Raw genomic sequence first — 12,747 nt, 5'->3', positions numbered from 1 at the left:
TAGGCGAGCTAGCGTATATGCATGCTACACCTACTTACTTAATCTTATTGCCCATCCCGTGCAGTCTGAGGAACGTGGACCCCGAAATTCTTGGTTGTTCAGCCGTCACGGATACTGCTTGGCGCGTGCATATGGTGTGGCCTGTCGGTTGTGTACGTGTTTATTCTGTTCTGTTGTGTTCATTTTCTTAGGCTAACGCGTTCAGTGCTCCGCGCCGTTTATAGCGAAAACGAGCTCAGTGGATAATCGGTACGGCCTTCAGGAATAGTGGAAAAGTACACTTTCCGTCATCAAGCTCCCAAAGGAGAACCGAAGAAGTGCAGCTGTTTGCGAGAGCATAGGGAACAAACTTTTTGTGACGTCACAAGTTTCGAAAAGTTGGATTCAACTTTTCCCCTTGACGTAGGCAATTATAGAACAGTGGGTGTATTTCCTGAGCATGCGCATATTTTAGTGCTGTGGGATCTGGATACGAGAGACTACCAAATGAGAACGCGCGGCCCGTTTTCCAGCACGCTATGCGTTGCGCGTGCGTGCGTGCGGTCGTGCGTGCGTGTGTGTGTGTGTGTGTGTGTGTGTGTGTGTGTGTGTGTGTGTGTGTGTGTGTGTGTGTGTGTGTGTGTGTGTGTGTGAAATAAACACAACAATTGCTGAGGTAGCTCTAAGACTCTTAGTATCATCAGTTTAGCTGCAGGCACAATTGATGCAGCTAGACTTTTTAGATCTAGGTAAACTCTGTGTAGTAGAAATAAGCTAAAAATGACAAGGTCAATGATTTGTTTAATATAATAGGTCATGACAATACTTTGTTGACATTTAATTGTGGAAGAATTTATTGGTGTTGTTGTATGTATTTTTACCTGACCGAGGAAGGGTAGAGGTAAAGGTGGATTTTGAAACAGCAGATTTGACGATTGCCTGTTTTGTAGTAAATTTGGCAGAATTTTGCTTTGAGATGTTAGATCGAGCAGTGTGGTTTGTCTTTATGTTTGCGGACTTTCTGGATTTCTTATTATTAGTAGTAGGTTTATTCTTGTTCTCCTGTAATGAATTTAGTTTCTTTGTTCTTCTCGAGTTTTTTCTGTAAGTAGTCCGCTCTCTCATTAAATCTCTTATGTTTATTGTCAGATAAATTTGTATCTAGTCTATTTATAATATCCAAGATGTCATCATCGTATTGCTCCGTTTAGAGCATTGACGTGTTCAAGGGCGAGGTCCAGAAGATCGCGTTCGGCTTTCCGCAAAATCTCGTCGTGTTGTCTGCGGAAGGTGTCATCGATGGCCATCACTGCTGGTGGCTTGCGAATCTTGAGGCCCGTAGGCATGAGTAGTTGCTCCCGACAACTTCTCAAGAAGGTCGCATGATGAGGCGACCTCACAGAATCTAGCATGAGATCCTCCAGATCTTCCTTGAAAATGGTAATTTCCGTCTTAGTAAGAGGTTTAGATGTATCAATGTTAGGTTTAGAAGTGTCATTATTGATATTAGAAGTGATTTGAGTTGCGTGGCTCATTCCATCAGAGTTAGGGTTAGGGGGTGGGGTATTATCCCCAGGGGGAGCACTCCACGCCTCAACTCGCCTAATTGCGGTATTGAGTTTTGCTATTGTTGTTGTTGTTGTTGTTGTTGTTGTTGTATTTGTGGTATCAGCTGTTAGTGTAGTGTTAATGATAGAAGGTGGTACATTTAACGGCTCTGACACAACTGTTGATGGCATAGTATCGATTGATGATATCGTCACGACAGGCGATGTTATTGGTGTTGTGACGGTAGAGGTTGATGCATGGAACATTGTTGCAGACACGACAGTTGGCAATAGAAGTGGTACTCTTGGTGTGGATGGAAACGCAGCACTTGTTGTTGTTATTGGAACTGCGTTTGTGTCTGCGAAGTCAGCTTGATTCTATGAAATCTTTCCAAGCAAGTGGAGCATGTGCTAATCTGTATGCGAGACATTTTGTGATAGAATTTCAACAGCTTTTGTGAACATGCCTCAGGTCTATATGGGGAAGCTGGGCTCGTGGCAATCATCTCGTTTCTGTTGTAAATTGTTAAGTCTTTCAGCTCTCTCTTGAGCAGTCTCGGCAGCCAGTCTCTGGTATTGAGCAATTTTTATTCGCTCTGGTCTTGCAGCTCTTTCCTTGAATCATTTGCCAATCTCTTCCTCATGCCTTCCAGCCGGCATCACTCTCTTCAGCTGTCTCATTGGCCAATATCTCGCTCTGGCTGAACTGAATGCATGTTGCTCCGAGGCTCAACCATCTTGACTTTTCACGTTCCTATTGGCTGATCATCGAACCATTCTACATAGACAGTTTCTTCGCGGTAGGTCGGATTGTATGGTTCTTTGGCAAATCTAATTGCAAATATCACGTTGCAGGTCGCCCCAGTATCGATTTGTAATCGAATTGTTGATCTGCCAACTTGGGCATTACCGAACAGTTTTGTTTGGTAGTGTCCCGACTTCTGAACACAGTTGACTTGCTGTATATTATCTTTCTCCAAGGTCACCATCATCGTGTACTCATAGTCCGAGTCATCATCGGAAGTTTCCTCATCAACAACATATTCGACTCCGCGTTGGTATTTCATTTCACTGCACTCGTCCATACTCGCTCGAAGTGGTCTATTTGGTCACACTTGCGACACTCTTGCCCATAAGCAGAGCAGTTATTCTCTCTACCTTTGTGTGAATTAACCCACAGTGCCTGCAGTCTTGTTCCCTGCAGGGGGGCGTTGAACTTTATATCCACTATTCCTTTTTTAGCAATTCCGCAAAGGGACAGATCTCTACAAGCATGAACTGTATCCTGAGCCAAATTGCCCTCACCCTCCATTTTCTTAGCCTGCCGTGCTGTAACCTCGGTCGGTCGGCACAAGTTAATGCACGTGGGTAGATCTAAGCTTTCTTTCCCAGGAGACGTTTTCGTATGGCAGAATCACGAATTCTACATACGCCTTAAGCAGCTCGTCTGTTATGGATTTATACTGGCAACGGCTCAAAGTTCTCTGAGGACTGTGAGGTAGACGTTAAATGGTTTTTGATCTCGATGATTTCTAGTGTTATATACTTTTTTTTAACGTTCGTAATTGACATTAGTCTCACTTATGCCGTGGTCGTTAAACAACTCGAGGACATTGTCATCTTGATTTTCTTTTCATTGTCTCGAAACGGGAAAGCGTTGTATATCCGGAGCCCTGTTGACCAATGGACGTAATGAACGTAGCAACGCGCAAGTCATCGTTTTCTTCTCGAAGGCCGGTCACGATGTCGTAGGACTGCCAGACCTAGCGCCAATCCTTCCAAATTTGTGCCAGGTTGCCTTTCACTTCTAGAGGAGGCAGCGGATCCAGACGTCCTAAATGGAACATCCTTGGAGCTGCGCCGGAGTAGCCGCAGTAGATTGCACTCTACACGTGTCGAACACAAGAACACACTGCACACACGCCGCGCTACCCCCAACAGTCACTATGGACAGTGGAGGGCGGAGCTAGCAACCACACCTATAATATTCGCATAGCGCTACTGCGCAATATTTTACGTAAACTAGCAAATGTTCATTAGCATCGTGTTAAGGCGAGAGATGGTGTTCGGTCGAACGAACGCGGGAACTCAGAAGACAGACTTTTAGTTGCTCTGTTTGTTTTTTAGATTTGTCTTCGAGTCTTTGTTCACGCTTCAATCGTCTCTCTCGTTTACTTAGCTAGTGGCGTAACAGTTGTCGCGTATTCGCTTAACAATGGTTGCAATAATGAAGTTGACCCATCCAAAAGGGACCCTTCATTCAATTTTCAACGCCTGCTTTACTCAGTCAAAAGTACATTCATCTGGCATCGTCGTTATGTCCATCCGTCTCTCCATTTTGCCGTAGATCCACATATATCTATATCTACATGTATATAACAACATTCCGAAGAACAACATTTCACAACATTTCACAGTCATCTCACAATGAGCCAGGCCACATCCTATTTCCACCAACGGCTTTCTATTAAACTCTGGTTGTATAATTTAAAGATAATTCTAGAGAGATTGTCTGTAGATTGCTCTGATAACATTCTAGACTTTTTGTAGAGTGGGGGTTTGGGTTGGTTTTGGGGTAGTTTTTTTAAAAATATTTGCACTATATATATATATATATATATACAAAAATATATATATATAGAAAGTAAATGCTCTTTAGCATTAAATTAGGCGAGCCAGTATATGTTCATGCTACACTTTCTTAATCTTATTGCTCTTCATGCAGTCTGAGGAACGTGGACCCCGAAATTCCTGGTTGTACAGTTGTCGCAGATACTGCTAGACTGTTCTTTAATTTTATTTATAGATAATGACGTTATGCTTGGCGCGTGCACATGGTGTGGCCGGTCGGTTGTGTACGTGTTTATTCTGTTGTCTTGTGCATATTTTCTTAAACTAACGCGTTCAGTACTCCACGCCGTTTATAGCGAGCGAAAACTATCTCAGTGAATAATCGGTACGCCCTCAGGAACAGTGGACAAGTACCCTTTCCGTCATCAAGCTCCCAACATTTACTGTAAAACTCTCTAGCTAGTGATATGGGTGCAATAGATTTTAAAACAGTGTTAAATGTAGCATTGTAGTGTATTTCCTAGTTAGTGTGATAGCCGCTCGATCCCCTTGTCCTATTTATCAGTAAAGTTGTCTTTGGCTTTTCTTCCTTAGGTTTGAGGGTCCATGCACCCGGTTTTTCTCCGAGAGCTAGATAAAGTCCAGCCGGTCGCCTTTTCCAAGAGGATAAAGACCTAAGTCTAAGTCTTTCTTCTCCTGCATATGGGTAGGGAGACTATACACGAAATGTAACGCTCGATGGTGAACTCATAGATAGGCGATTTACCTCTTGAAGGCCAGGGCCCATTTTGCTCGCAAGTCGATGGCAGACGCTCCGATATAGAATTCTTAATAGTTTCCTGCTCGGTCATCTTTTCACTGCAATTAGCACAAATGTGGCAATGCCGTGGGGTTCTCGTCGTTCACAGGTTGCTCTTGTTGCTCATCAAATAGTGTCTCTTCAACTGCGCAGAGTCGAATCAAGTCAGTAGGCAGTTGTCTTACAGCAGCATGGTCTACTTCGATGTGTGTAGAGTACTTGTTGTGTCATCTTGAGCACGCGATACTACAGAAGTTATTACTGTGAGGTCACAACGTGAGTTGTCATTGCCTTCCTTTCTCACGAGAACATCTTGAACATGTGGAAGTCTCGGAAAACTGGTAGCCAAGGCATTGATGTTCTGTGTCAAGTTGATAACGTTACCCCTGTAGCCGTATTGTCCATACCCAAGTCGGTACACCTACATGAGAGGCATCATTTCCTTTCCTTGAGATAAACCTTTTCTTTCATGCAGTTATAACAATGATAAAGTCATGTTATGCCGTTTAGCTATCATATAGTAATCTCACTGACTTTGTAGTTTAGGTGGTACTGGTCCGTGGCTCATGTTGTTTGCAGCAGAGTAGAGTTATGGAGGAAGCTTGTCTTCACTGCATCTAATACACTCATGTTGCGAAGTCAGCTTCATTCTGGCAAATATTTTTCAAGCAAGTGGAGCATGTGCTAATCTGTATGCAAGGCTTTTCGTGATAGAATTTCAACATCTTTTTGTGAATTTGCTTCATGTCTATATGGAGAAGCTTGGCTCGTGCAATCATCTCTGTTATGTTGTAAATTTTTTAAGTCTTTCAGCTTTCTCTTGAGTAGTCTCGGCAGCCAGTCTCGGGTGTTGAGCAATTTTCATGCGCTCTAGTCTTGCAGCTCTTTTTATTTGAATCATTTGCCAATCTCTTCCTCATGCCTTCCAGCCGGCATCACTCTCTTCAGCTGTCTCATTGGCCAATCTCTCACTCTGCAGAGCACATGCATGCTTCAACCTGCGCAGATATAGCAATACAAGTTTGAGTGGTCAGGTTAGAGTTAATTGACAATACACAACTGACCTGGCACCTGTTTCTTGAGCTGACTTTTTAGCCAGACTCTATAGCCATTCTCTTAGTTTTTATCTCAGTCTCTCACGTAGATGCTCCAACCTGCTGAAGGAGAGCAGTGATGACAATAAAATATGAGTGGTCTGGGTATCGTTGACTAATTTGCAATACACAGGTGACGTGACACCCTCTTTCTTGAGCTGGCTCTTTAGCCAGTCTCGCAGTCTCTAAAGTACGTAGATGGTTTAACCTGCACAATCGAGGAAAACCAGTTTAGTTGTCTGGTTGGAATTGATTCATTATTTACAATAATTGACTCAGCACTTTCTCTTGAGCTGACTTCCTGTCCAATCTTTGGAGTTGCAGAGCACTTATGCGATCTAATCTCAGTGGTCTTCTTTCTGCGTCTCTGCTCTCCTGGTTCTGTTTCTCTTATTTCTTTTCGCTAGCTTTTCGTTCTTTCATTTCTTGGTCAAGTGTTACTCTCCTCTTCTCTTTGATTTCTGTCGCATAACCGCTCTGTCTTTTAGCTTTCTTTTAGGTTTTCTTACTGTAAGTGCAAAAAATTTCTTAAGCATGAGATTAATCTAATCAAACAACTTATGTTAATCAGACCACTATTGCTAATGCTAAAGGGCGACGGAAGTACATTACCAGCTTTGCGTAGTTCTTACGACGGTTCTGCAATTGATCTTGTGTTTTGGTCGTCTCGGGAAACCGACTGCTAATTAACCGAAACATTTCTGGCCAAATGATCCTACCGGTATTCGTCTTATTCTACCGGCTCAAAAATATCAAGAAATCATCATTTTCGGGTGTAAACACGGTTCGCCTCCCCACCCCAGTTGGTCTGTCCGCACCTTCTTCGACATCTTTACCTTGCGGCTGTTCGTCGGCTTCTAACCTTCGTGTCGTTTGTGTGGGCGCTTGCTTACTCTACCAAACTGGTGGACCTATCGGATTCATTTTGATGGATTGATGGGTTGTGTAGCCAAATCAAACTTTTTAGGTCTCCGATTATCCTCTTCTGCATAACCGTCAACTTCAGACTTATAAGCTGCCTTGTGATGCCGCTTCTTCTCAAGATACTGTCAGCAAACTCCCACATTTGCCATTAACTTAGCTATATAGTCTCCTACGGCAATGCAATTGACAAGTAACGTTGCTGGTTTCAATCGTTCCGCGAGCTTGTATGGCTGTAGGCGCAAATAATCACCCATACCTTTTTCATACATACCCACACCATTCTCGCTTTCACTTGGAGGCCACCGGCATCTAGTTGGTGATCCGTCAGCCTATTAATTATTGAAAAATAGCTGTCCAAACGTGTACGTGCTGCAGATGTGATTGTCGGTACGTATGACAAATTGAAGCTAGGGACAGCCTTAACGGGATGGAATAAAAGGGTTATACGATTTTATAAACTTAACAGAGCCCAGATCGTCGAACTTTGCCGTCCGTGTCCCTCCGTGATTGAAGCGTGAGGGTTGAATCTTTTATCCAGAGGAGTAAAAGGACATATCTCCAAATGAACTGTCGCGGAAGGAGATGTCGATTTTCGACCGCAATGGCAAATATAGTTGGTAGTTGACTAACATTATTTATTACACACAGACCTCTACATACAGAACACTAAAATGACAGGTCAAGACTTTACTATTACAGGCTAAATCAAACTAAGCAATGCACGATACCCTACAGTTGACGCTAGCAGAGACTTACAATGATAGCTAATGAACAAAAAAACTGAACAGTGTCTGTCTGTCTCCTTGATAACGTGTATCGACAATACGACGTGCACGGTTACCATAGACGACGCCTAGTGCTGACGCGAGCTAAAGTGGGCGCTGGTGTTATAGTACATATCCAGGTGTGGTTTATCACCAATAGTGGTAGCTGTTTCAAGAAGAATTTCAGTTGGTTTTGACCGTACTGACGACTTTGCTGAACAGAGCAATTTCAAATAGCGACGGGAGTTCGGTTATTGTGGTATTTTTATAGTGAAGTTTTTTGCTCTACGGAATCCAACGGTTCGGACATTGTTGCGTTTTGTATCTGCTAGTTGTCCGTCTAAGTATTGTTTTTTGGGTTTTCGTGCGTGTCTTCATAGGTGAAATAAATGTGACGAAAACGTGAACAGTTGTTTGTTTTTGCGATGTCAGTAGTTTATGGAAGTAGAGATATTCCTCAGTTCTATCCGTTGTGGCGCGTTTCCATGAGGCAACTGATTGCAATAATTATTGTCGGTTGCCATTCTTGAAAAAACAGTTTAACAGTTCAGAGAACGGATAGTTCTAGGCAAATGAAATTCTTGTTGTGTGCATCGCATTTGTAGACATAGTCTAGACAAACGTGATAGGTGAGAAAAGTAATGAGACCGTTGTCGAATTGACTTGTGAAGTGTGTTTCTTGTTTCTATGCGCTCAAAGTCACACAACTAAGAATAAAGTGTAGTACAGTAGTCCCTCGCTTGAACGACCACACCTTTGTACGCTAAAAAATGGTCGTTCAAACGAAGTGGTCGCTCATGAGAAATAGGCGTGGTGAAAACCCCGTACATGCATATATTCTCTTTATTAAGACAAAGTCCGCAGACAATATCGTTACAAGAAAAATGAAGTAATCTTAGTCTGCTTAGCTTTAAGTCGCTTTGCAACGAGAATCCTGTCAACAACTGATTGACTTTTGCATACTAGATCTAGCAAATAAGCGTTTCCCTGAGCAACCGAAAAATCGCGCAAATGACGAAGCGCCAAAGCTGCAGATTCCTCGCTAATGACATTCCTATTTGCTGTACCATTGTCGTCGCTTGCTTGCTCATCGTCATCCTCGTCTTCTAGATCGCCGTCTTCTTCGTCCTGCTCTTCCTCTCTGAGATCCGCGATAAGGTTCACTTCCCAACCATCTTCAATCGTTTCGCATGTAGGAAGCTCGTTGTCGCATTCTGCGTATTCGTCCCATCCGATGTCAATTCCAGGAAGGAGAGACACCAATTCTTCATCAGTGGATTCAGTTTCGTCATTTTCGCCACGATTGTCAGAAAGCGTCCCTGGAGTAACAGGGAAACCACACTTCGAAAAGCATTTTTGAATTGTGACGTTGCTCACGGCATCCCAGGCACACTTGAGCCACATTATGGCGTCAAGAACGTTTACAGCCTTGCATATTTCTGTTGCAGAAGCAGCATCGTCCATGAGACTTATAACCCGACGGAGCAACTTCTTTCGATACACTAATTTCACTGCCTGAATTATGCCCGCGTCGCATGGTTGCAACTTGGAAGTGGTGTTTGGCGGGAGAAAAACCAATTTGACGTTGGAGCGATGAACATCAGGGTGCGCGCTGCAGTTGTCAACAAGAAGCAAAATGGAACGACCTTGTTGTTGCATACTCTGATTCAGCTTATCTAGCCATTCTTCAAAGAGTTTGCTCGTCATCCACGCTCGTCTATTGCTGCGGTAATCCACAGGAAGACATGCTGTGCTGGCAAGTCCTTTAAAGCACCGCGGCTTTGCGCTTCGACCAATGACAAGAGGCCTGAGTTTCTCCCCAGTGGCGGAACACGCAAGGAGAACTGACACTCGCTCTTTTGCCTTTTTCCCGCCTTTCGCTTGTTCATCTTTCGCGGCGTGAACTAATGATCGAGTAGGCAGAGCTCGGAAGAAAAGTCCAGTTTCATCAGCGTTGAAGATGTTGCCTAATTCGTATCCCTCACATATTGTTTCCAGTCTTTCCTTCCAGTCGGAAACTACGTTTTCATCGACGTCCGCGCCTTCCCCGGACAGGACTGCCATTTTGACGTTATGTCGCTTCTGCCATCTTTGCAGCCATCCGTTAGACGCGGTAAAAGAGTCGTAGCCTAATTCTACAGAATATTGCTTTGCTCGCTCCTGAAGTATGCGCCCGCTTACGGGAATGTTTTTAGCACGAGCCCTTACAAACCATTCCCACACGACAACATCAAGTTCGTCAAACGGAGAACGCCTAGGCTTTGTGTACTTCCTTTGAGAGTTACCTCCTTCGGCCCATTGTTTGAGTAAGCTCTCTTTTTCCTTGATAATGTTCTGAATCTGGGTTTTACCAACTTTTAGCTCCGTAGCGACAGCCCGGCACGACCTCCCTCCTCCAACTCGGCGAAGAACATCTAATCTTTCTTTAAGGGTGAGAACCCTACGTTGTTTATCCTTAGGCATCGAGGCGTGGGCTTTGGCAGCTGCAAACGACAATCGCGTGCAAGAGGCTAACGCACGTTACTTAAGGTCGCAAAATACCCCGGTCGCTGGTCGCACTACCGAGGTGGTCGCTCACAAGAGGTAAATCTGTGCTACAGTGGGTCCGTGCTCCAAAATTTGGTCGCTCAAGAGAGGTGGTCGCTTGCGAGAGGGGTCGCTCAAGCGAGGGACTACTGTAGTCCAATTCTTTTGGCTGGCTCGATTTGTCCACACAGTTCTTCTTGCAAGAAAGCGCGGAAACCTGAACATGGTATGCCCTTTCTCATGTTTGTTGGAACATCCCCAAGTACAGCAGGCTGGCATTGCTCTCAGCCTTTGACAGTCAAATGAAACAGCAAAAACAGTCAGCACAAGGATCTCGTACATGGGCAGTTGCAGTCAAATGGCGCCCATGCATCACGTGACCTCTAACACCTAAGTTGCCATCTCTCTCCCTATGGCTCTGTGTGCATCATGTTCCTTGGTTGCTCCTTTTCTGCTTTGTGCTCTCTACCCAGCTGCTCCCTAACGTCCTTTGCAGCTGCTGCCAGTAGAAAAGAGCTTGAATCTATTGATTGGCAGTTTCAAGTGTAAATCTGGAAAATGCGCTACCAGTCTCTTGGTTCTTGATTTGACGTATTGACATATAAATGTATGTTCCTTTTGAAACATTGAAATGTGCAACCATGACTATTTAGGTAGAAACCTTAAAGGTGTAAGTGGAAACGAGATATGAATAATTTCAGCCTCCGCTTTTGAATGTTGCAATAACTCCTGCTCATGCACCCAATGGTGCTGCAATAATTGGAAAGTGAAATGGCCGGAAGGTGCACGGATTATAGATGAGACTGAGTCGTTCCCTAATTTTGAAAACTTTTGCCGTCGATAAATCTGTGACTGATACTAAAAGCAATGATATCATCCTAGTTCTTGCACGCTGTTGCAACGAAACACATAACCGCATATCGCTAAGACGCGATAGCTTTTTGGAAGTTGCTCAGTATTTCTGTCGTCCGTCAGCCGGCTGATCGTTTAGCTCAATGGTGCGGAGTGGATACCAAACTTTTCAAAGAGTTCTTTAGGAAATGCCATAAACTCTAAGAGAAAATAACGAATATCATTATTTGAATGGCGTCAGAAGATGATAGTTAAATTCACCGGAACAAATTGGCAAATAGATGTAATCCAACACACGTTCTTTCCGCAAGCGCATGTCGTTATCAGCGTCATTGTACTTAGGCTCATTGTCAAACGAGACAAATCCGCTGCTACATCGTGTCTTGGGAACTAAACATGCAGGCACCACTGCGTGAGAGGATCTGGTACAAGACCAGGTGGCTACTTAATTAAACTAAACTGTCTTTGACACTTCTGGTGACAGACTAGGTGCGAAACATTTACTACACTTCCAGCTAGACGGCTTGAGCAGATACTTATTGTGATGTGATTGGTTAGGATGCGAGACTGGGTCTTGCGTACAGAAGATTTTGATTGTCCTAGGAAACTAGCTCGGGTGCTTTTTTTCTAATCTTGCTGGCGAGTGTTCAATTTTATTCAGGTATGTGACTGTTTTCTCTAGTAGAATGTCGTCTCTGAATCTATCACAATGATGTGCACGTACTGCATAAATACCACTTTGCGGAAAGCACGATGAGGCTCAAGTGTAACGCAACACCACGTACATCCGGGAGGTTACCAGTTATCCGGGCTTACGATAACTGTTAAGATGGCGACCTCCATGCCACGATGGTGCGTTGCGTATTAAGGTGTTTACCAGACTGGACATTGTCTGAACTTCAATTTTAGCATATCTAGTGTTGTCATTGATCGAAGCGGCTGACTGGGGCGTTGTAGTTTTAGTTTGGGGGTCTAGTTGTGGTGTACGAATCCATTTCTCAGTGTGTTCTCTAGGTGTAAGCAATTTGCGTCTCTGGACGTCCAACCCTGTTCTAAGAAAGCTCTCGGGCGCCACTTTTGGTTTTATAATTTCGAACCTCTTGTTTTGAGTGCTAACGGTGAGTCGCGTAGCTGAATCGAAATTTGCTGCGTATTCTAGCTACAGTATTCGCTATCTAAACTTTAAGTCCAGATGTATTAGGTGTAGAAAACGTCTGTCCATTTTTATTTATTGGACTTAGGGAGTGGTTCAGAACTTCTGTAGAAGATACAAATTTGTAGGAATACGTGGTAACTCCGATCACGCGACCGTAAACCACTCAAGTGTTCTTGATGAGAAAACCGTACGCCTTTCCCATTACAGCACGTAAATAGACGACCCTTCGTGGGTCTAGCAGACATTGACTTAACCACTAAGTCCTTGCCGTTGTGTCTCAAACGACTTGTTTGTTGTGAGAACGACCTAGGTAACGAAACTTACGGTCCAAAAACTTTCTTTTTAGAGACAATCCAAAAGACTAAATGTTATTTTGTGCAACCCACTCTACCACTAAAGACGTTGATGCAGACAAAACGCACCGTTGCCCTTCTTTTAGACTCCAAATTCGATCACATTGTCACAGTGGTAGACTTACTTCGCTTGCGTTCTGATCTGCTTTATTCGTTTACTTTGCAATGGTACGACATTATCA

General features: G+C 43.8%; 1 protein-coding gene across 1 annotated transcript; it reads right to left on the bottom strand.

Annotated features, from left to right (window-relative positions):
- Window positions 1-6,910: 6,910 nt before the first annotated feature.
- Window positions 6,911-10,141, bottom strand: LOC134180720 (tigger transposable element-derived protein 6-like). The gene is made up of 3 exons (XM_062647905.1): window positions 8,556-10,141; window positions 7,171-7,243; window positions 6,911-7,036 (listed from the first exon to the last, which is right to left on the bottom strand). The coding sequence occupies exons 1-3, from the start codon at window positions 10,139-10,141 to the stop codon at window positions 6,911-6,913; spliced, it is 1,785 nt and encodes a 594-aa protein (XP_062503889.1).
- Window positions 10,142-12,747: the final 2,606 nt, after the last annotated feature.

The sequence above is a fragment of the Corticium candelabrum genome, chromosome 6, assembly GCF_963422355.1.
Source record: "Corticium candelabrum chromosome 6, ooCorCand1.1, whole genome shotgun sequence".
NCBI lineage: Eukaryota > Metazoa > Porifera > Homoscleromorpha > Homosclerophorida > Plakinidae > Corticium > Corticium candelabrum.
This window is presented reverse-complemented; position numbering and strand designations above follow the sequence as displayed.

Excerpts from the sequence above, each read along its gene's own strand:
- LOC134180720 (XM_062647905.1), bottom strand. The coding sequence starts at position 10,141 with ATGCCTAAGGATAAACAACGTAGGGTTCTCACCCTTAAAGAAAGATTA. Across the intron at positions 7,244-8,555 it reads AAGATTACTTCATTTTTCTT|GCTGACGGATCACCAACTAG; the intron begins GTAACGATATTG and ends AATAATTAATAG. Across the intron at positions 7,037-7,170 it reads TGTGGGTATGTATGAAAAAG|TATCTTGAGAAGAAGCGGCA; the intron begins GTATGGGTGATT and ends GTTTGCTGACAG.